Source organism: Triturus cristatus, chromosome 10 (assembly GCF_964204655.1).
Source record: "Triturus cristatus chromosome 10, aTriCri1.1, whole genome shotgun sequence".
Taxonomy (NCBI): Eukaryota; Metazoa; Chordata; class Amphibia; order Caudata; family Salamandridae; genus Triturus; species Triturus cristatus.
The window spans coordinates 588,241,942-588,266,541 of NC_140593.1; the positions used below are offsets into that span (position 1 = coordinate 588,241,942).

A 24,600-nucleotide genomic window follows, 5' to 3' on the forward strand; every position below is an offset into this window, starting at 1 on the left:
GTTTGGTTAGAACAAGCATGAAAAATAACAGCGTGTTCCATTCAGAATTTAGTCCCTTACTTTATACTAAATTACATATCCTATCCTATTGAGAACCCATAAAGAGTTCCTTCTGGAAAAGAGCAAGTAAATTCTTAAGCAAAGTCAGATAACTATGAAGGGTAGAACTCCTCATAAAGGGTAGTTCCGTCGACTTGGCTGAGTTCTCCCAACAACTGCAGTAGCAACCGTTAAGATTGGTAGGAGCAATAGCTTTGATTGTCATAGGGATAGAAAGTCTCCTCACTTAGAGCAAGTATAATTGAAGAAAATCACAGGTGGCAATAGCTTATGGTAATTCGAGCTAGCACCATAAGGTGCTAAGGGGAATGGCATGGTAGGAGTGCATAGAATGCCTTAATTCTCTAGCTAGGAACACGTACTATATAGAAAAGCCACTAAACATAATGCAAAAACAGGCGAATATGTCATCAGCGTCCAGTGAAGGAAGATCTTCAGATGGTCTGTCATATTCGTCCTCTATTCCTAAATGTCAATGTCGAGATGAGGTCAGTCAGATGTGGCTGCAACTTATTGCAATAAGGTACATCTGTGAAAGTTCTCATGGGAACCTTTTTGCAAGCCTACTCTATTAGCTGCTTCGTGTCCCATCGTGTAACAATAAGCTGTCCTATGAAATGGAATACTTAAACCCGGTATGTCTTAGTTAGATCATGTAATTTATTTTTGATAATCAACTTTATTGATTTTGAGAGAACAAAAAGGAAGTGAGCAATAACAGCACACCGCACAGATCCATGGATATATGGCATTGCTAGTAAACTGAGAATAGCATTACACAATATGCACAGCGATCGAGTACATCACACGATAAATTAAGCAGTTCATCAAAAGTAAGGAGCTAGTTTTACAGGCTCCGCTATCCCAGTTGATTAGTCCATTTACCCCATATCTTTTGGTATTTGGCCGGGGATCCCCTGTCTTCAAACAAGGGTTTCTCTTGAGCGGCACACCCGTCCACACGCAATTTAAGCTGCAGCAGGCATTTTCTTTCATTAAATACGCTTGTTCATATTAAATATGTGGCAGAGGAAACAATCTATATACAGTGAAATCGTATGGTATGAGAATAAGAGAAATATAATTTCCAGGAAACAGCACAATTCATAAAAAGTTAAGTTACTGCAATTCGGTTATAACATTAATTCATCTTTTGTTAAAGCATTTATATTCTTAAATGGATGGAGAAGAATAGAAGAATAGTGAGGCCTAACAGTGTGAGAACAATAGAAATTAGAGCTTTCTGCAGGAATAAGCAGCATTTTCTCTTTTGCATGTTTAATAAATGCACATTTTCCTAACGTCTATTTATTACGCATTTTTATGTTAATCTTAAGGCACATTTTTTATATTAATGACATTTTTCTATTGGTGGCAAATTTTTCATAACATTTTCAGGGATGTGGAATTCCTATAGCCCGACGCGTAGGACAGATTGTTTGGGGTGAAGGGCAACAAGTTTGCATGTGTATTTGTCCTTGGGACAAGTAGGCCCAACCCCCTACAGCACAAACCCTTTGGCCAGTTTGCAGTACCACATTATGGATCAGGGAAGGGCACTGTCTGCAGTTAAGGTGATATTTTTATTCATATGTTAATTCTGTTCAAACTTGTATTTATGGTTCATTACTTGAAAGCCTTTATTATTAGGGTGAGCACTTTAAGTGAATGTTGTAAGCTCTGACTCCACTGCTGACAGTGGTTCCAGTATAAAAATGTATACACACGTTTTCAAAGTTTAGCAATATGAGGCTATCTATAATGCTCCCAGAATACCCTCTGATTGGATGCAAATATTTGCAGAAGCTTGAAAGCAAAATTGCTGATTACATGCTTTCAAAATAAAATGTTAATAAAAAAATGAAAGCTGAAAAAAAAACATTTTGCTAAACTACTGTAAAATTTTGGGTACCATTTCTTTGCAGCATCATTTAGTAACATGTGTTGATGCATGCTAGTATTTCCCAAAAATATTCATAATTGAAAATCAGTTTAACCAGTTTTAATAAGATTATGGGAAACACAAATAAACAAGCATTGGCAAAACCAATAGGTCTGAAATTGGTTGTCAGCTTTTTAGTTTTGTCAATGTGACTTCTTTTGGCATAGCTTTTGTATAACCTTATTGGGGTGGGAGCTGCCGGACCCTCACCCTCACCCTCACCAAGCATTGGCAAAAGCAAAAGTTGTGTTTGGTTAAAAAAGCACACACTGCCACAGTAGTTATTGGCACTGAATAAAACTACTTTGTTTGCCGATATGCTCCTGTGAAAGAGCAGAATGCTGTCACTCACAGTGATTCCAGCTGATACAGAGAGAGAGAGACAGAATTTTAATGAAAACAAAAGGTCACGGTCAATGCCAGACTAAATTAGGTGCCCAATTATTAAGGAAAGTCTCAAAAGTGCACCCATGTTATCTGTCCTTGCCTTAAGTGCAGCTAGACGGCTTTCATGAATTCCCAAGAATTTACAGAAGTAGAACAAGAAATAGTACTCCTAGAAAATATTTGTGAACTGCATTTTAGCATGACCAAATATGCATGTATAGATTTGGCCATTCGAAAATCTGAGTGTTTGCAAGTTCACTTTCCCTCCAACCACTTTTTTCAACTCTTGAAGAAGGTTTACATCAGCCATTGTCAGGAGTAAATTTTTGTTGAAAACCTTTAAAACATGCAAGGTAGTAGGTTTGCACAGACTCAAAAGGGCATTCTAACCCCGAAACTATTGCTTGCCACTACCTTCAGCTCCAGTATGTAGATCTGAGGAAACGTGGCAACATAAGGGGATTGCAAGTATTCAAACACGACTATGGTATGAGCCCTGATATCATCAGAGAGGCTATATCAGAGCTCTTACATAATGAGTTTGCTGCCATAATTTGTCGCCACATTATATGGCACCAAAAGGACAGCTGGATTTTGTTACAGGACAAGTAGATTTATGAAGCAACCTGCCACATGGACAAGTAGATATTTTATTAAATTACACACCCCTGAATGACATTAGTGGACTAAGACGCAAGTAAGTCTTCATGTGCCTCCTATATGTGGCCTTGATTTTTATTATAGACCAGGGCAGATATTAGGGAGATTCAGCTGGATCCCGAATCTGGCAGTCGTTATAGAGCTGGCTCTGGAATCTAGACTGGGCCCAGTGAAAGATGCTAAATATGTTGACGTTGGGATACTTTCAGCAGCGCCCACAAGTTGTCTCTTTTCCGTTTGGAGTAGCAACTTGCAGGCAGTAAGTGGGCTTTCTTACTTTCACTTGCAGCTGGGTACAAAACAAAAGCCTCATTATAAGGGCCACCAGCCCTTCTTTTGTTCAGCATCATGTTGGCTGAGAGCTGTCTTGAGCCTAACAACCAGATGGAAATGGAAACAAAGAAAACAAAGGCACACATCTTGTGATCACTTCACAAGTATTTAAAAGAAACTTAGATTCTTGAGAAGATTTGTGACTTATAAGAATTCCAGATGTATCTGTCTGAATGAGAAATTACACAATGATTTGAATAGCACTCAGTAATTAATATTTTTATTTCATTTTTTAATAGCGCTACTTATTGCAAAGAATGATGCCAGAGCACTTTACATAACACGTACACATTATATAGAAACAATAAATCAAACAGATATGTAAATCAATAAACAGGAAATGTTACTTAAGACAAAGAGGGTTACAAGGAGTAGGAGCCACATATTGTTCTTACTGGTAAGCATTATATGTTAAGAGTGTAAGGTCAGGAGAAACACAAAGTCAGGAATTAAATGCAGTGTTTGGGTTGTCTGCACTAATAAGACTGTATTAATTCCTGAAGGAACCCTTTGTATTAACCTTGGGATAAAGGCGAATTAAGGGAGAAAAATAATGACAAATTTCCAGAGGTAGAGGCGCACAGGAACAAATAGTATCTTCACAAGAGTCCCATGCACTTAAAGAATAAGGCAATAATCCCGCATTCCTGAATAGGAATATCCTGTTATCATATAGTCCCATACACTTAAAGAATAAGGCAATAATCCTGCATTCCTGAATTGGAATATCCTGTTATCATATGAGACAACACATTTTTTTTTTATAACGACCAAAAACAATTAGTGTCTTTGTTCATTCTTCTTTTTATTCGTATGTTCTTGATTAATTATACAAAGAGACATGAAATGTCCCAAAAACATAGCCTACGCGTTTTGTCCCAAACACCACAGGACTTCTTCAGGGCCATAATTGTGTATGGAATTGTCCCAAAAACTTCTAGGCAACAGAATTCCTACTCCTGTGGGAGGGAGGGGCGTCACTCCGTCAAGAGCGTGTTCTAGTTAGTACTCTGTTAGTACTCAAAAGACAAATAGTCCAAGAAAAAGCTGTCTGTAATGCAGCTGCTGAGCGTTGCCCCAGCACGTGCACAAAAGTTTAAAAGTCAGTTTTGTAATTCATTAGACTTCCAATTTTGTTAAATCAGCCTTTCCCGCAATCGTTCTCCTGGGAAGATTTTATAAATTATAAATGTAGTCGTCTTCTGTGTAACACAGTCGATTCTCGAATTCCGGGACCCTCAATGCTGCAAAAGACCACCTTCGAAAGAGATTACCTTTACAGCTCTGATCAGAGGTTGCTGGACGCATGAATAGGTGGTCTGTGGCGACATTGAGGGTCCCTGAATTCGAGAGCCGACTGTAAGAAACATGGAAGAGGACGGAATTTATCATTTTTACAGTCTTCCGGGGAAAATGAGATGGATGCCTGAATAGGTGGTCTTTTGCTTAACACTTTCTTCACTCGTCTTATATCTGTACATTCACCTGATTCATAACCGTTCACAAACATTCAGGCCATCCAGCGTTTGATTTGTTTTATCTTATTTTATTTTATTTAGAAGAGTCTCTGGGTTTTAGTATTATTATAATATAATTTGAAGACTGTTTGTACTTGTTTCTCCTACTCTTATTGCTAACATTGGATCATATCTTTGGAATCTGTTATGCTATGTAACGTGACCAACTTACAAACATTTAAAAAAATGTTTTAAAAAAGAAGCAACCCATTGAACTATTTACATATAATAGAAATCTGTAATCTGCATTGTACTTGTTTTACAGCCAGCACATTAACTCAATCAAAACTGAGACTACCCAGCAAGTTCAATAACCAACAGAGTTATTTTACCATTATCATTATACCCAGAAAATTGCCAGGCGTAGGAAGATCTCATCAGCAGGCGCCTTAACCGTGTAAAATAGTTTAAAATGCAGCCTCTTTGTTACCAATTAAATAAGCTAGAACAGATTTACTGTCATCTTTATCCTTGTTGCCAATTTCTTTGACTGCGAGTTTAAAAAAAAAAAATTTATAAGTTGACTGTCAGACTCCGCCCCTTCTGACCATCATTTTTCTGCTGGCACACTTTCAACCCCCATTTATGGGTTCCCGGAGTAAATATTTTACAATTCCATAACTGTTATAGATGGAGCAACATTATACTCTACTAAATCAACCACTAGATATGGGCAAGCAACTGGTTCTTTCTGGGTCAGCGTGCGGTCCTCTTGACCCTGGAGACAACAACAGGCCGAGCTTTCATGTGGCCGCGGTCTGCCATCCACATTGTAACATCGTGCACCAAGAATAAAAGACAAATCTTTAATACCTATCTTGTGGCTAAAGTGCAAATTATGAAACCTAAAAATCTGGAATCAATCCCTGTTTGACCAAGTTGTGCAACCCTAGGAGAATATTTTATGTCACAGAGGCTCCTTTAACTTCATTGTCGCACATTACACGATTTCAGGATGTGCTGTCCAAAAACATATCGTTTGATTTAATAAACTACAATGTTGCTTCATGTCTAAAAAGAATCAAGGCCCCATTCAGGTTGCACGTGAAACAAACTTGCAAGTAGCTCACTAATTGCATTGTTGTCAGGTGGGAGGACAAGAATGTTTCTAAGTACATGTTTAAAAACTATCACTTTTAATAAATATATTTCAACGCATTTATAAAATCAGATGAAGGTGAAATGCCTTAAGAAATTTAAAAAAATGTATTTTTAAGAGATTTTAGCATTGTTTTACGTGATTTTTATTGCTCAATTCACATGGCAAACGTTTTCAGGGCTCGGCGTCTTGTATGAAATAATACAGAAAAGGGAGGGACGGTGAGATACGATATTTGCCTGCAATTTGGATAAGTTGGGGTTGGTCACAGTTTTCTAGTTTCACTTGTGCATTCAGCCACTAGGTGGGGATCTTTTTATCTGCCGTTTTACACCAAATGTTATTGCTATGTCTTCTATTCCTGGCCCAAGATGTTAATGCGTGGGTGGCAGGCACAAGCCACATGAAGCTCGTTTAGTTTTGGGCTCGAGGGTCCAAGAGTATCTCGAAGTAAGGCAGAGCTTTGCAACTAGCTCGAGCCTTCAGTGTCTCGGCCATTAATATTCCACTTTCTAAAAAAAATGACGGTTGAATGAAGCGCTTTCTTGAGACGTAACAACTGATGCTACAGCAGCAAACGTCTTCCCCCATCGCGGAGCTAGTGGGTCTCATAGCAGGGAGCCGTGTACCGTGCGCGCCGGTCACGGCTGGTCATCTGTTTTATGCACGGTCACCCGCAAAAACGTGCACGTGACTCCATTAAAAAAAAACTCCTCCCCGGGGCTGCGTCCTCCTGTGACTTCCCGGTCTCGTGCTTACCTCGTGCCTGGTTCTGGTCTCCCCGAATACAAGAGCTGTCAGAAAGCTGCATTATTTTGTTTCCGGGTCACGTGTGTGTGGGATTCCCTTCCGGTTTGTGAATGCAGCGCTCCTTGGACTGGTATCAGCGCTGGGAGCCGCTGTCAGTGCTGGAGGATGAGCGGTAACTACGGTATGGTTGTAATAAGGCACTGCGCCCGCTGCTTTGATTTGAAACTAGCGTCACTACGCAACTGTTAGCACACAGGCAGGGAACTTCACTGTTGCCAACCGCAGTGATGAGAAACAAGCAAGGAGGGAGCTAACCCACTGGGAACCGCACGAAGGGCGAAGTCAGCTGGAGAGCTGTCTCAGTGGTAGACTTGGGGCGGGAACAGCCCTGCTGGAGAATCACTTTTAAAAGAAGACTACCGAGGATGTCCCAACGAGAGCTACTGGAAAGGAGGGATACAAGCTCATTTATATTATATTGCATTGCAAATTTATATAGTACTTACTCTCCCAGAATTGCGCGATTGACTACAAAGTTGTTACAGTATAATTTTGTCACAAAACATATACCTGGAAAACAGAATGTCCGGGCAGATATGTTGTCTAGACTGCCTTTGAGTGATGATGACCCGTTAGATTTGGAGGAGGACAAAGAGGATTGTTTTATTGCGGTGGTAGATGCGGTGGATAACAAGGCTTGTAGTGAGATGGAATGGAATGTGGCAGTGAAAGCTGATCAGTGTCTGGACAGGGTGAAAGAATTCATTGTAAAGGGATGGCCACGAGAAAAATGTATAAGTCAGGAAATTCAACCCTTTTGGAAAATTTCTGAGGAGCTGTCTATTGAAGATGGTGTGATTATGAGGGATGGCAGGTGTGTACCTCCTTCTGGTATTCGTTGCAAGCTTATTGATTGTGCGCATGATGGCCATCTGGGGGCAACCATGACGAAAAGGCGCCTTAGATTGCATTATTGGTGGCCTTCTATGGATAAAGATATTGAAGAAAGTGTGAAACTGTGTGGTGTATGTAGTGGTGCGGAAAAGAAGCTGAGAGTTGTTACGCCTCCACTTCAACCTATTGATTATCCCATGAGACCGTGGTCGAAAGTGGGTATAGATCTAGTTGGTCCTTTCAACTTTCTTCCGTACAATTTTCGTTTTGCCTTCGTGTTAATGGATTTACATAGTAAATGGCCGGAGGTAAAGTTTTGTGCTGCTCCCACTGCTAACAATGCTATTTTGTTCCTCAAAGAAATATTCATGAGAGAAGGTTTTCCGGAAGTCATTGTGTCTGACAATGGTGTGCAATTTGTAAGTCAGGACATGGAAGATTTTCTGAAGGAGTCGGGAGTGAAACATTTAAAGAGTTCAGTTGGGCATCCACAGACCAATGGATTGGTGGAGAGAATGAACAGGGTTGTGGGCGATTGTATCAAATGGGCTAAACAAAATTGTCTTGATATTGAAGGTGCGGTTAGATCTATGTTGTGGTTCTATCGCACGACACCTCATTCTCTTACCAAAATTGCTCCTTTTGTGTCTTTAAAAGGGAGAATTCCTACTTCTGTGTTGTATCCTGCTTGGTTGTTGAGGACTGTGGCCAACAAGGTGTCCTCCAATATTGATAAGGATGCTTTGGAGTTACGAGTGAAGGATGCTCAGAAGAAGATGGCTGACAGATATAATATAAAAAATTCTGTCAAATTGGTTGGGCTTAGTCCTGGGGATCTGGTTCGTATTAAAAGCACGAGGTTTGTCAGTAAAGGTGGAAAGAATTTTGGTGAACCTGTTTGTGTGGAAAGAGTGTGTGGAGGTGCGATTATGGTCAAAGGGGGTCACTGGTGGAACTTGAGCAAAGTTGTCAAGGTTCAATCCGCAGAGGACGCATCTCCTTCAATAGATCATAGTTCTAGAAAGTTGGTGGATGCTGGTTCCTATGGTTTGTCTACCGTGCCACGGTGTGATTCTGGTGAAAGCAATATGTTATGTTATGGGCCAAGAAGGTCCACACGTGTTAAGCAACTGCCGTGGAAACTGCGGTGATGGGAACAATTATTTGTGTAATGGTTAACTGTTCATTTGTACGGTATTACTGTTGCTTCTTGAACTTTTATAATGGTGAATTGTTTTTTTGTTTTTTATTTTACTTATGTAGTATTTTATAGGTTTCTTCATGTTTTGGATATGTTTTTGTGTATTTTTGTGTTATTTTTTTTATTTGCTTAGGTAACTATGTTTTGTTTCTTGTTTATTTCAAAAAGAGGTAATATGTTATGCCTAGCAATGCTTGTTTAGGTGGGGCGAATGTTCTGTATGTTGTCATAGTATTCTGATATCAGGGGGTTCTGCAAAGGACAGTTGGGACCTCGAAGGCACTGGGTGTGTGGAGCGGTGGCTCGTTGAACCTACAATAAAACTTGTAATTTTTTTAACAAGTCTTTGGTCAATCCTATAATTCTAATAGGGTACAACATACTTACCCCCATTTGGGTTACAGAAGCACTTGCCTACATGGGCGGCATGCTTCACCATGTAAGGTGTGTGAATGGGATGGCATTGTATTTGTTTTTGATCCTATGTGACAAGTGTTTCCATGTCGTGTCTGATGACCACTGAGGTTTGGTTATCAGGATGTGGGACACAGCACTTAGCAATGTGATGGATGAACAAGTGTGAGAGATAGGCAGGCAGTTTATGGTTTTTAGTAAGCTGGCAGCTTTGAACAGCTTTGTTGGTTCTTTTGTGGTATTTCTTGTCATCATAGTACACTCGGCTGGGTACTACACTGGGTTGTTCATTCTGAGATATATTTTGTTTACAGTTTAAGATCCTGATTATAATGTCATAGAAACATAGCTAGGATTCCTTTGCAAGAGGTGTGGCATATTTAATTAAGGGGTTGACTTAAACATGTAAATCAAAATCCTGTGCTTCACATAGCCTACCTGTAGCTGCCTGGTTTCTGAGGACTTGTTATTCTAGTCCTGTTTTCTTTCTTAGACTTCTTGAACTTGTAGTCAAATGTATCGAAGTATAAAACCAGGACTACAAGTCCTATAATTACAATAAAAAAACAGGCCTGGACTAACTAGTTAGATATGGACCTGGGAAACTTTGCAGCTATGCCTGACCACTATTTGGGTGTCTCTCTGTGAGTTTACTGTTATTGTATCCATAAATATCACATAGCAATATACATATATCTAAAAAGAGCAAGAAATACTGTTTTTTCTAGGGCTTGTTAGCTGTATCAAATACATGCATACCAACAATGATTTTGTTGTGACCAATTTGAATTAGAATATTTCAGGTCTTAAAAAATTTGACTAAATTAAACATGATTAAGGTCTGTGGAACAGACAGTGGTCTTCAGAGCATCTCAGGCCCTCCTGTTCTCCCTTTCACACCACTTTCCTTTGAACTCTATCATTCTGTTAGACACAACTTTTTTTTTTCTCCCAGATCTCTCTGAAATCTCTCACATGTTATTTATTTTACCTTCAGGCACGTACTTCCTTTCATCTCCTCCACTTCACCACACCCTCCCCATACAGAACCACCCACTCACATGTAAGCACAACATTTTCTTTTCCTTTGGTGCTGTCCATATTTAGACATCTCTGTATCTCCCCACACTTTCCCACAATTACAATTGGCACATATGGGCCCTTCACTCTGTGCACTCTGCAGAGAGGTCAGAGATTGGATGAGCATGTAGTCTGAACACCTTTATCACTCACTGACAGACACTGTGAGAAGCTTACACTGCCTTTAGTCCTACCTCCAGAGATCTTAGCCATCCCAGTCATGAACACCCACCCACATCCTGACTTCACTTAGATATCTAGAGGGTCACTGTACAAGAGTAATATGTTGCATGAAAAAAAATGTAGGAACACAACAACTGGAAAAAGCAAATACCCTTAGGGAATGCAATATGAAGGAAAACGTGAAATATAAACAGGGACTGCATTGCTGACTTAGCTAATATAACAGGTTTTTAGAACTGTTGTTGAGAAATCGATCAGCATGTTTGCCAGCATTGTTAAGGGCATGAATGCAGTGCCTCGTAGCGATCCTTTTGAAAATCAGGTTTTGATTACTGCTTGGTCTGAGTCCCGACTGGACCCGCCCCCTTTAAAGGCCTGATCTTATCTCATTGACATCACAATTGTCTGAATGGAATATAATCTGACAGTTCTGATGCCTCATGAGACTAAAAAGACACCTGTTTAGCCTTCGTTCTCCTCTCTGCAGGCCCACAAATACATTTTGCTATGAATACTTGTAATTCCTTTGTCCTCGAATTCCAGTGTCCACAAGAATCTTCATTGCTCCTCTCTCCTCCTGGTTGGTTTTAAATCAAGAAGGCAAGAAAGTGCAAGCCATCTTTGAACAGAGTGATCATTATCTCTGAAATAGCGAGGACCACTGGAATTATGTGACTCTGCAGCCTTGGCCTTCTAGTCTAATGTCTCTGCCACATAATCCACCGTCTGCTGCATGATGTGCAAGTTTTAGTAAAAAAAAAAAAGCTGACCTAATTGATTAAAAAAAAAATAAGAAATGAACTCAATATACGTGATGCTGCGCAGTGGCAAATACTTTGCAAAAATTAGCTGGTCAACTTCCGGCTCTTGATTGCTGTTTTCCGGTATGACTAGGGTACTAAAGAGAATGTTGAGAAAGTATCAATCCTTCCTGTTGAACTGCAAAAGGGGGTTTGTCTGTGGCATGAAGAAAACCTTTCCACATAAATGTAATTCAAACAGGGTAAATTAATTGTAAGTGCATGCTGCAGCACAGATGCCAACCAAGCATCATTTACGTCAACAAGGTACTTAAAGTATAAACAAATCAGTAAACATTGTATGTCTGTTTCTATGGTATGAATCGTACATCTCCTCTAAGTGAGACACTTAAATTACATATTTGTATTGTGCAGTATTTTTCTGAATCTGTTTCTTAATTAAAAGAGGTGCTCCCAGAGGCCTAAATTGTGGGCACAAAATAAAAAACCTGAAAACAGTTGTTGAACATATTTGGGACGTGCAGAGTAAAGTAGGGGGATATTTAGTTACAAGAACTGTAAACATGCAGGTTTGTTTTATGCTAAATGCAACATTGTATGTCTTGGACGAACTGTTTTACTCTGGAAGTTGGAGCGAATCGTGTAAATTAAAGGGTGTGTCTGTGCTAATAGACAATGTATTTAGGTTTTTTAGATGGCAATTAAATTGTCCATACATACCTTAAAATACTGATCACTGTACATAGAAATAGTTTACATATTATTGCATACCTACAGATGCACAACAGCCTATGACTCATCACATCAAAAACTAACTGCTGACCCAACTTCTCACAGAAAATGATCTTCACAATTTTTACATAGCTTAACATTTCACTGACTGTTGAATATTGTGTTTTTCTAAACATTGGTACCAGAAATAGGCATCGTACCTTCCATAGAGGTTATAAAAACAATGTAGGTAGATGAAAGTTTGTACACGTGGAAGCACAAGAAAAAATAACATCTCTGGGCAAGAGATATTTACTTAAGCCCCAGTAACTTCCACTAGAGGAGGCTGATTCGTGCTTATCGTTACCATGCAGCATTTAACCTCACAGGATTGAATATTACTAACCCGAGAACTCCTTGAGACTCAAGGAAAACTATATAACTCTATATAGGAGATCTTTCACTGTGGGCCATATCCTTCCCAAAACATTATTAGACGAGCCCTTCAAGAATTGGTGATTCTCAGTAGAATATTCGATCAATGCCTCAGGTCAGACTTGTTTAAAAATCGGCTCCCTTAGTAGTTAGAAACCGTGATGGTGCTACAATAAAATACTTGTTTATAGAGTGTCTTCAGAAGCATATCGGTTAAAAATATGAGAACTTGCCAAAATATTTGTTCCTGATGTTTATCATTTCTTTTTTATGGTCGGTTTAGCTTCTGTATGGGGCTTGTACCCATTTGGATGTTAACTTTATGGATGAATCTGGCAACCTTTGCCACAGCAATGCCTCTTACATTTTTCATGAAGGACAGACTGGTGGTAAATTTCACCCAAAATAGGAATAACTTAGTCCATCTAACCTCCAACAATAATTATTCTATAGATTTCTCGAAATACCATTATTTTGTTTTAGTAATATTAGTTTTCAAATAATTTTAACAAATGTACAGATGGAAATTGAGATCGCGGTCTCTGCAGGCGTGTGGGTGTTAAGTCAAACAATATAGTGTCATTGGCATACTAAGTACTGTGGATTTCTTCCTGTCTTACTGTATCTGATTTTGATTAATGTTCCGGTGGCATCTGCTAAGTAGATTGAAACAGTAAGGGACTGAGGATCCAACCCAGCCATAATACAGTCATGGTCTCTGCAAGATTAAAGCATGATTTGTTTTTGAATAACATTTTGAAGGGGTCCGCTGGCTGTTTATAATATTGTTTTTTAAGAAACCTCTGTATTTTCTGTAGGTCTGTGAACCATTCTGTTTCCCTATATATGAAGTTCTCAAAATACCAATAAAAATGTCACAAATTGTGCCATATATTGGGAAGAGGGCATAGGACCAGCTGTCCCAGGCCTCCTTCACTGTCCAAAAGCATGCGGGTGAATAATGCCGGCTATAGCTGTAGCTGCTTTGCACCTTCTTCACAATACTAAACAAAGTGCAGGGCACGTGTCAGCTACCCTGATACTCTTTGACCAGCACCATTTTGCTACCCATGTAAGCCGGCGAAAAGTTACATCTAGCTGCCAAGGTGACTTCATAAACACATCAACAAAGTCAGTGTGGGCCTGGTGTACCCAACAGTCATACCTGCCAAATAAAATCTTTACCAACATAAAAGAGATCACTTTAACAAAGTCATGATGGGTAAGTCCATGCCCTTGCAGCATCAACTGTGTCATCAGAAAATACATTTACTAGCCACATATTCATTGAAATCAGCCATACGCAAATATTCTCTTCTCAAGCAACAACCAAAAGACAGAGAAAACTCAAACAAAAACAAACATAAAGACGTTGTAGTTGCCAGGGCTGCATCACTGGCTCCAACACAAAACCTAAATAGGCACGATATTTATAAATTACTGTCTTGCCATGACTTAATTTCTCACACCAACTGTAAACCTGTTATACATTCTTATCAATGTTGAACATATTTTCATACATATCGTTCCAGATTGCACAATCTACAATATGAAAAATACATCTGTAAATCTAAATTTTCATTAATTAAATACAAATTTGGAAGGACAGTCATAAATCTTCATTTCATTGCTGCTGTTCCCAATTAGTGAATTGCAATCCAAATGTTTCTACAGCATCAGTGCCGTTACATACTATAATTTTGAATGACAGAAATAATTACACCGTCATTTATACAACTATATTAGAAAAAAGGTACTAACTTTCTGCATTTAATTTACATTGGAATAAAGAAGCTAAAAGTGGGGAGGCAAATAACAAGCCAAGAAATACTTCACAGGTGAAAAACATATAGGCATGCAACAGTTCTGACATCAGACTCAGACAGACTGCAGCGGTAGGGAACACTGATGACACCTTAGAGTGAGGCTCGGACTTACCAATCTGTTTAGAAAAATGTTCCATATCGACCCGACTAAAAGCTTATTCTTTCATTGAAGTTAACCTTCAATCATACAAGCAGACCATCTGATGCTTCGAGTCCCTTGACTATGAAGTCTTTTTTTTTCTTTAGCTCCAGTAAGTTTATTTTTCTGCTGAGAGTCTCAGAGCAGAGATCAGGAAATAGAGGGGTATGCTTGTCCTCATACTATATGTTTTCTATCAGAAATAGTGTAGGAAAGTGGGTTATTAGTAGGTGGGGTATTCACCATCAGTTAGTAAATGCCGCAGTCATTAATAGGTTAAGTTAAGTCTCAGTAAATTAATCTTTGCTCAACCTTTGATAGATTGGAAAACTAGCAGTCAAGCTGAACTTAGGAGACAGGTATGTGTAAAGCATTTAATATCACCAATACAGCAAATAAGTAAAAAGACACAACACAAATAAAAATCGAATACCAATTTATAAAAATAGAGAATATTTTTTATCTTTAAAACACCAAAAACGACAAAAATCCAATGGAGGGACCACCGGAGATACACGTTTTAAAATATTAAATAAAAAATTGTGTATTCTAGCACCAAAGAGATTAAAGCACCACTTGTGGCTATCTAGTTGTGCTGTACTGGGACAAAGCCAAAGTTTCATGCCGATCTGCGATGGAGTGTGGGTCGGATAGGTGGAGGGCTAGGCCACAGTAAAAAGTTTACCATCACACTTTGAGCTTTTCTGGGATCTGAAGTTTGAATTGACGATGGCAGCCTGCTGCAGCTCGGTGAAAAGACAGGTGTTGAATCCTTGACGGCAAAGAGGTTCTTGAAGTAGTCATCAATGGCTTCCCTCTCGATGTCTAGTTGGGCTCCGCCTAGAGCTTTTCAGCGGGATGAACCAGCAAGATCGATCCGCTCGCTGAGTTGATGTTGGCGGTTTTTCTCTAAATGTCAAGCCGGTCTCCTCCTATACCTTTTCTGCCAAACTTTGCAGAAAGTTTCCAAACCTTTAGTTCTTGAAATTTAGTGGTTCCGTTGGGTACAACCAGGGTCCAGTAGCACCAGCCAAGGATTCAGAGAATCTGGATTGCCCCTTGGGGGCTAAGACTCAATTTCCCACAATGCACCTGCACCGTCCAGGAAAAATACAGTTGCGACTGGTCAGCTTGGGTGATCCTCTCTGTAGCTTAGCAGGTGACTTCTTCCAGCTCTGTTGCACCTGTTGCTGATCAGAGAGTCCACTTCTTTTCCTTTAAGTCAGGCACAGTCCTTTCTTTGTGAAGCCTTGTGAGTGCAGCAGGTGCAGCCCTGAGTGCAAGGCTTCTGTGGTGCAGTCCAAAGGTTCAGCAGGGAATTCCTTCTTCTCTTGTTCCAAGTAGTGTTCTAAAGAACTCCTGCATTTCACTCGCATTTATCCCCCATTCTGGGCTGGCGGGGGGGGGGGGAGGGGGGGACACACCCCAACCAATAGGGGTAAAATTACCTCCCACTGCTATGACCATTTCCTGTGAAGTGTGGCAGATTTTTCACCCAGAATGCACTGTTTTCACAAAACTCAAAATGGAGAAAGTCTCTCCTTGGTCTGTGTCTTGTAGCCCAACCCAATGGTGTGGCTAACACCTCACTGCACTCACCTTCTAGCCCTTCTCCTAATCTAATCAGGGGGGCTCCCTTCTGGCCACCGGGGATCAAGGAAGTGGTGTCTGGCCTTTGTCCTATGACATCTGTTCTTCTGCCTTCGAAGTCAAGCTTATCTCCCCAGCTCCCTTCCTCCTGGCTGGCTTCTCCAGGAAGCAGACCTCCCTCACCAAATGCCTGTATTGTTTCAGCCCCAGGCCTCTTCATACCTACTCAGGGAGCAGTTTGACTTGGGCTCTCAAAGGCTCACCAATTTCAAAAGGCTGCTACAGGGCTGCTTAAGGTAACTTCGGAATAGCATGTTCTTAAACTTCTTTCCTGTAATAGTTCTAATAAATCGAACCTTGACAAGTAGGTGGTTTTATTGTATTCATTATTTTGATACTTTGAATGATATTGCTAGCTAGCTCCCAAGCAAAGATGCACTTTATTAAGTCTAATAAAGCCTTTCTCATTATTAGCCTATGGGGCTAGCGGCACTACAGTTGGGAAAACGACTTTGGCTGTTTTCCCTACTAGGGCATATAAAACATCTTTTATATTGTCCCTGACCTTTTATAACAATGCACTCTACCCTTGGGAACCTAGGGCAGGCCGTAAGGGTGACCATTAAGTTATATATAAAAAAAAGGTCGTTTTGGCCTTTGGAAGTACTTTTATTTCCAAAGTTGAATTTGGACATAGATTTATTATACAACCAGTCTGTAAGGCAGGCCTGGTTTTAAAATTACACCAGACACCACATCAGTTCACACTTAAGTGCATGAAGTCCACTGGGGTCTCTAAACCTACATGCTCTACCATATACTAGGGACTTACAGGTAGGCTTCTTGGCCAATTAGAATTATACTATTTACCATAAATCTTTAGAGGACAGAGCACTGGGCCTGGTTAGCAGAGCCGAGGGCACTCTCGGAGCCAGTAAATACCAGCATAAGTCAAAAATGGGGGTGATCGGGGCAAAAGGGCTGATTTACCTACACAAAGCTTACAGCACTTTATCTCAGCAATCTGTTGAGCTAAAGTCTGCTATTGCTGTTGTTCCAGATGTTGTATTGAAGTGCCTAGTACTAGAAGGCCAACGCTACACTTTCTGGATTAGATGTCGTGCCTCCCCATATTATTTTCACCTTAAATAGATCACATAATGCAAATTTTACTTCATCGGTAAGTGCATCGCTAAGAATGGAGGAGTGGATATCCTTAAATGCATGCTCCTCCACAAGGCGTCTAGAGTCTCCATTCTAGAATCAAGTTTCAAAATACTCTACATGGTAACATTTTGAAAGGTATTCAGCCCCGCCAACATCTCAATGTAAGCTGATTCATTGCTACCCATCATAGCAATCTTTACTGATGAATCAGCCATTTTCTTCTCCAGCTGTATTCAGACCTTCAACGTTGTTCTCAATTATCCTCAGAACTTCCTGTATGTTACCAGTCTTCTGTGCTGAATCAGCATGCATTATGTTTCTAGACTGAAATAGCAATCTCTCTCATATTGTTAATTCAACTTCCTCCAGAGAATCAGAACACCATTCTTTCAGACACCTTTTATGCCATTTTCTTTCTCTCCTTCTCTGGCATCTTTCTGCTACTTTTGTTCTATTAACCCTCTCCCCAACTCCTCATTGTGTGTGCCATCATCCAGTGCACAGCCGAGTCATAGGTGTTGGTTATAATACTTGGTTTAACAAATGTGTAAAGAGAACCCCTGAAAATCACTTGTAGACTACAGTTGTAGTTAAGAATTAATACTGAAAACCCACTGAAATTCACCAGTTATGGTCAGTTCTGCAAACCTTACTAGCGTTATCCAAGTTACTACTTGCACACACAGTGCAATTCTTATGACCTCATAGAATTTTGCATTACACCAAGTAGTATGGTAAGATGAACATTTACATCTGCATTATACTCAATAGTGTATGTATGGGCGATCCCTGTTTTTAGAGATAAGCCCTCACCCACATTTTGTTTTCTGCCATATTTCATCATCGGGCCTTTCATCCAAGACATAGCTTTTAGTCAAGGCGAGCTTGAAACAGTGGGAGCCTTGGATACCATATTTAGGAATCAAAAATTAGCTTGGACAGAAGGATAAACTAAAATTGTCTAGAACATTAACAGATATATATATTTTTCTGGTTGCTCTGATAAGATTATACATATACAGGGGGTGAGAATGGGGCTGTATTGAACTTCCATCCAGAAATATCATGCAGTCGATATGTTTTGGCCAGTTTAAAATGCCCAAATGGATCAACTGCCTTTTTTCAGGGCTATGAGCTCCCCATGCATTGTCTTGTATTTTGTCAGTCATATTGGTAGGAGGATGATAAAAAGAAACATAAAAACTGCAGCAGATACTCGCTTTTGTGTTTTTTATCACAGGGATTTTCTGTAAACTAAATACAACAGTTAAGGTAGTGTTAGAAATGGGCGTCTCTGGTTGGCAGTGGATGGCCACTGTCCAAGCAGGGACCCTTCTTTCTAAGTCAGAGTGAAGGGCTGCACCCCCTTGACAATCCCTGCTCCACCCTGTGGTAACGTAGCACGAGCAGTTAGGCTAATCTCAGAGGCAATGTGTAAAGCGTTGATGATCATACACAGTAAATACAGTGAGGAACACTACAAATGGACACAACACAGGTAGTTATCAAAGGAAATAGTTATATTTATAGAGACTTATCACAAGACCAAATAACGAGGCAATCACAATACTGTACAAAAATAGTTCTCTCTGGATGCTGCAAAAATAGTTCCAAGGGGTAAGGTAAAGTTCAGCTCAGGACAGTTGTCTCTGCGACCCCCTCTACCCACAGTTCTGAGATGTTGACAAATAATCCACAAGAAATGTCGCTCCAGTAGGTTAGCAATGTTTTTCCTCACGCTCTGGTCACGGCCGCTCGCTAACAGGGGTTAGTGACGATTTTCTTTACGCTCAGCCGCTGTAGCGATGATTTTCTGGCCACAAACGTGCGGGGCGATGATCAGGCCAGCGAGCCTTCAGTGGCAGTGATGCGACGATTTTCTTCATGATCAGCAGTCGCAGCGATGATTTTCTGGCCGCAAACGTGCGGGGCGATGATCAGGCCAGCGAGCCTTCAGCGGCAGCGATGCGACGATTTTCTTCACGCTCAGCAGTTGCAGTGATGATTTTCTTCACGCTCAGCAGTTGCAGCGATGATTTTCTGGCCGCAAATGTGCGGGGCGATGATCAGGCCATCGAGCCTTCAGCGGCAGCGATGCGACGATTTTCTTCATGCTCAGCAAGTGCAGCAATGATTTTTTAGGCTCTAGCGATAATTTTGAGACTTTAGCGACGAAATGAAGTCTACTGGTCCTGAGACTTCAGTCAGGGGGCTAGCTCTCTCTCTAGCCCTTGGGTGATTGCAGGTTCAAGATTAAAAAGTTCTCTTACAGCTCCTTTTCCCTCCTTTTTCTAGTCCAATGAAAACTACTGTAGGCCAATCCAGGGAACAGCACACAACACCAGGACAGTCCTCTCCTGCAGCTTTCCTCAGTTCTACGGACAGAGGTTCGTCTTGAAATCCAGGGTCAATACAAATTGTAGGGGTTTCAGCACAGATATTTATACCCCAAAAGTCTTTGTTCTAAAGAGTCACAAGTCACTGAACCCAGCCAGAACCAGTTCTGCTCAGTCCTGGAGCACTTTGTTTACCAGGCTGCTTCTTTCCTTTCAGGGTGCAGGGCAGAGACATCAGACGCACCACAGGAGGTGGAGCCAGCATTGTGGAGGGAAGGCACAGCCCTAGTCAGGTCCCAGATGCAACTCCTCCCACCCATCTAGATGCAGATTTCTCCATTCACCACTGGGACACCTCACCCTGTCTCCTGGAATTCCCCAGCCCTGTCACTCCAAACCCAGACAGCCAATACACATAACAGCAGAGCACACTGGAAGGCTTAGGCAAGAAAATAACTACTTTCTAAAAGTGGTATTTTCAAACACAGAATATAAAAAAAACCTTCACTAAAAGATGTATTTTAATATTCTGAGCTCAGGCATACTAAACTCGTTTTTCTACCATGTTCCTGGGGTCAGTTAGGACTATAGAGTGTAATAGTCAAACTGCCCATTCTGGCCTATGGAGAACAGGTAGCCTTACAGTATTGAAAAACGAAATTGGGTGTAATTCACTACCAGGACATGCTACACACATCAGAGCATGTCCTACCTTGCACATACAATGCACCCTACCATAGAAGTGGCTTACATGATGCCAAGGGAAGGTTCAGGGGCTGGGAAGTGGGTGCACTTCACAGCCAAGATGGCAGTTCTAGACTGCACACAGACACTGCAGTGGCAGGTCTGCGATACACTTTACAAGCTGCTTCTGTGGGTGGCGCAAACCAGCGCTGCAGGCCCACCAGCAGCATTTGGTTTACCAGCCCTGGGCACACACATGCCACGCTACTAGGGACTAACGGGTAAACCAAATAAGCCAATCATGGATATACCAATTCACACATCATATTTACAAAGGGAGAGCATATGTGTAACGTCCTGGCTTTCTCGGGGTTGGGACAAACAGACGACGGACCAGAGAAATGGAGGTTTAAGGATGATTTAATAAACAGATAAACAACTACAGACAACAAAGAATACCGGTACTGGAATCACCAGTTACAGTACGATACCCATTCACAGCTCGTCTAACCGTCCTCCGCATGCACACCGGACCCGGTATGCTCCAACGGAGGGCACAGTGCTAAGCAGTGGCCGACAATGCCACTCGACCGCTGTGAAGGGTAGTTCCAAGGTTGTGGAATCTACGGGGGGCAAGTGGGAGTCACCCGGCCGGGCTCTCTACCACCTGGGAACAGCCGCTCTACCAGTATCCCCCAGAGTACTGCCACAACACAAAGACGCTGGGAACACCTCCTAGTGTGCATCTCTTGTATCCGGGTTTAAGTGATGATACCCAAGGTGGCGCAGAGAATGGACGGGAGCAGCCGCTCTACCTATCCCAGTTCTCCTACGAGTGTCGATGGCTAAGACGCGGAAACACCTCCGGGATAGCGTCTTAGCTCTAAGCGTGTGTTTACCCAAGGAACGAGGGTTGGGAGCTTCGGCTCGCACCAACCTCGTTTTCTCCAACTTGTCAGGCCGTTGGGAGCTTCGGCTCTACCAACGGGACTTGTGCCCAATGACGTTGAATACGGCTCTCAGAACGGGACAGGACACGGGCAGGAAGCACACGCCAGCACCTCTCCTCCGCTCCTTAGAATGTTCCTTCCGCCGCTCAACTCACCAACGGGTCTGTGTACCTCAACCAGGTACTCCGGCAAAGATCAGAATATCCGACGCCGAGTCCCAGTGATCTTCTCCTTAAGTAGTACTCTCGGCGTTGTATAACCATGACTCTTGAGTTGCATAACATGAAAACTAGGCGTTACCCTTGGTGTTATGTAACCAGAACTCTTGAGTTGCATAACATGAAAACTAGGCGTTCCCCTTGGTGTTATGCAACCAGAACTCTTGAGTTGCATAACATGAAAACTAGGTGTTACCCTTGGTGTTATGTAACCAGAACTCTTGAGTTGCATAAGGCAATTGTTGCCGGAGGGCATTCTGGGAGTTGTAGTCCGCTCTCCTCCAAGCGCACCAGGTTCACGGAAGTGGCATCGTGGGAGGGAATCCATGTGCGGGAGGGGATTCCTGACAGTACATCCCCCTCCCATCAGCGCCCCCCTTCAGGACCAGCATAGGAAGGATATCAACGATGGAACGACGATACCAGACGAGGAGCGTGAACCCCCGCCGCAGGTTCCCATGACTGCTCCTCGGGTCCGTACCCCTTCCATGCCACCAGATACCATAGTTTGCCCCTGCGCCACTTGGAATCCAAGATACCAGCCACCTCGTACTCCACCTCCGAATCCACAGTCACCGACACTGGCGTACGAGGCCTCACCGCGTTCGTGGGTTTCAAGAGAGAAACGTGGAACACGGGATGGATCCGCAGGGACTGGGGCAGGCACACTTTCACGTTCACCGGGCTGATGCATCAAAGGATCCTATATGGGCCCATGAAGCGGGGATGGAACACGCTACTTTTCTTGAATCTCATGTGCCGAGTAGAGACCCAGACGTAATCTCCAGGTTTGTAGACCGGTCCAGGCCTTCTCCTCCTATCAGAAAAGGCTTTATACGTGGCCTTAGCCCCCTCCAGGGCAACTCGAGAACTCATCAAGGCCTCCTTGATGCGGGCCACCCTCTTGGCTGTTGTCGGCAATCTGTCTTCCCTGACCGGGTGCAGAAACGGCAAGAACCGGGGATGATGGCCGTAGTTACTATAAAAAGGGGAGGCCTTGGTGGAACAATGTGTGGCGTTGTTGTACGCGATTTCCGCGATCCAAAGTAGGTCCACCCACTCATCCTTCCCTTGCTCTACAAAACAACGTAGATATTGTTTGAGCGACTGGTTCAGGCGCTCCGTCTGGCCGTCCGTCTGCGGGTGATAACTCGTGGACATGGCAGACTTGACGTGTAACGCCGAACACCAAGTTTTCCAGAAGTGCGACGTGAACTGAGATCCCCTGTCCGACACGATCACGTTGGGTAGGCCATGTAGTCTCACTACATTCTTCAATAACAACGACGCCAGCTCTCCTGCCGAAGGTACCTGTTTGCAAGCGAGGAAGTGCCCCATCTTCGTGAGATAGTCCACCACCACCAGTATGGCCGTCTTTCATTGATCCTTTGGTAGCCCAACAATGAAGTCTAAGGATATGTTTTCCCAGGGTTTGGTCGGTGTAGGAAGGGGTTGGAGGAGTCCTTGCGATCTTCTGTGGTCCGATTTCATGGATGCGCAAACGGTACATGATGAACACCAATTCCGGACATCTGTTCTCATGGCAGGCCACCAGAACTGCCGTCCTAGGCTCGCTACCGTTGTTTCGACACCCAGATGGCCGGCACAGGGAGACACGTGGCACCAGGTGAAGGCCTGTTTTCGAAGCCTAGGCGTGGGTAACAACATACATCGTCCTTTCAGCGGAATCCCGTCCTTCATCTGCCACTCCTTGTGACTGCGAAGCCACGTCCGCCACATGAAGGTATGGGTCCCCTTCTGGACCCCCCTGAGGAACGTCTGTGGTTGAATCACCCCTATCACAACTCCTGGAGGGATGATGGAATGTTTGGCAACCGGCTGCGGATCCTTGGCATTAGATTGCCTCGAAAGCGCGTCCGCTTTCCTGTTCTCCGTACCGGGTCGGTATGTGATGTGGAAATTGAAACCGGAGAAAAAGATCATCCACCTCATTTGACGGGGAGACAAATGCCGCGCCGCCGTCAGAAACTGGAGGTTTCTGTGGTCCGTATACACTGTAACCACGTGTCTGGCCCCCATTAACAAATGCCTCCACTCAGCAAATGCGTCCTTTATTGCGAGTAGTTCCTTCTCCGCAATATGGTAATTGCGTTCTGCGTCGTTCAATTTACGAGACATGTACGCCACAGGATGGAGCAAACCCGACACCTCATTCCTCTGAGATAGAATGGCACCCAGCGCCACATCAGAGGCGTCCGCTTCTACCACATAGGGTAATTCCGGATTCGAGTGAGCTAGCACCGGGGCGGTGCTGAAGGCCTTCTTGAGGGCCACAAATGCTTTTTGTGCTTCCGGTCCCCACACAAACTCCTGAGACTTCCTTAGTAGTTGCGTGATCGGGGCAACCAAGCCAGAAAACCCCTCAATAAAACGCCTATAAAAGTTGGCGAAGCCTATGAAGCTCTGGACTTCCTTTACTCCTCGGGGCACCGGCCACTCCTCCACCGCTCTGATCTTGCGTTCCGCCATCTCCTGTCCGTTGGGGCTCAGCATCACCCCAAGGAATTCCACTGATGTGACGTGGAAGTCACATTTGCTGAGTTTGCAGTATAGCATGTTTTCCCTCAGTTTTTTGAGAACCGCGGATACGTGCTGTACGTGTTCTTCCTCTGAGTTGGAGTAGATGAGTATGTCGTCTATGTAAACGACCACGTAGATATCCAATACCTCCCGGAACACCTCATTGAGGAAGTATTGGAAGGCGGCAGGGGCATTGCATAGTCCGAACGGCATGACGAGGTACTCAAAGAGCCCGAACCTGGTCTTAAAGGCGGTTTTCCATTCGTCGCCGTCCCTCATGCGCACAAGATGGTATGCCCCCTTGAGATCAAGCTTTGTGTATATTTGGGCCTTTTTTACCTGTTCCAGGAGAACGCTTATGAGAGGCAGGGGGTACCGGTTTTTTATGGTTATCGCGTTCAAGGCCCTAAAGTCCACGCAGGCCGTCAATTCGCCATTCGCTTTCGGAATGAAAAAGAGAGGCGATGCGGCAGGGGATTTCGACGGCCTGATGAACCCCAGCCCTAGTAACTTATCCAAATATCCCCGTAGATGTACGTTTTCGGGTTCTGTGAGCGCATACAGTCTGCCGCTGGGAACGCTAGCCCCCGGAACCAGGTCGATTTGGCAGTCGAACGGTCTATGTGGAGGCAGCACCTCCGCTCGGATTTCATCGAAGACGTCCCTGAAACTGTGATACACTCTGGGCAGCTTTACGTCCTTTTCTGCTGCCGTGGCGACCG

At 42.8% G+C, this 24,600-nt stretch overlaps 1 protein-coding gene across 3 annotated transcripts in view; it reads left to right on the plus strand.

Annotated features, from left to right (window-relative positions):
• The first annotated feature begins 6,687 nt into the window (after positions 1-6,687).
• SNX29 (sorting nexin 29) overlaps positions 6,688-24,600 on the plus strand; it is a 1,557,993-nt gene continuing 1,540,080 nt past the window's right edge. For 2 of the 3 annotated variants that reach the window (XM_085632106.1, XM_085632107.1), the window contains exon 1: positions 6,777-6,929. In XM_085632106.1, the coding sequence (XP_085488232.1) occupies positions 6,914-6,929 (16 nt within the window). In that variant the 5' untranslated portion in view covers positions 6,777-6,913. Of the gene's footprint in view, positions 6,930-24,600 lie in introns of all 3 variants that reach the window. The other variant, XM_085632108.1, reaches the window with a different exon arrangement.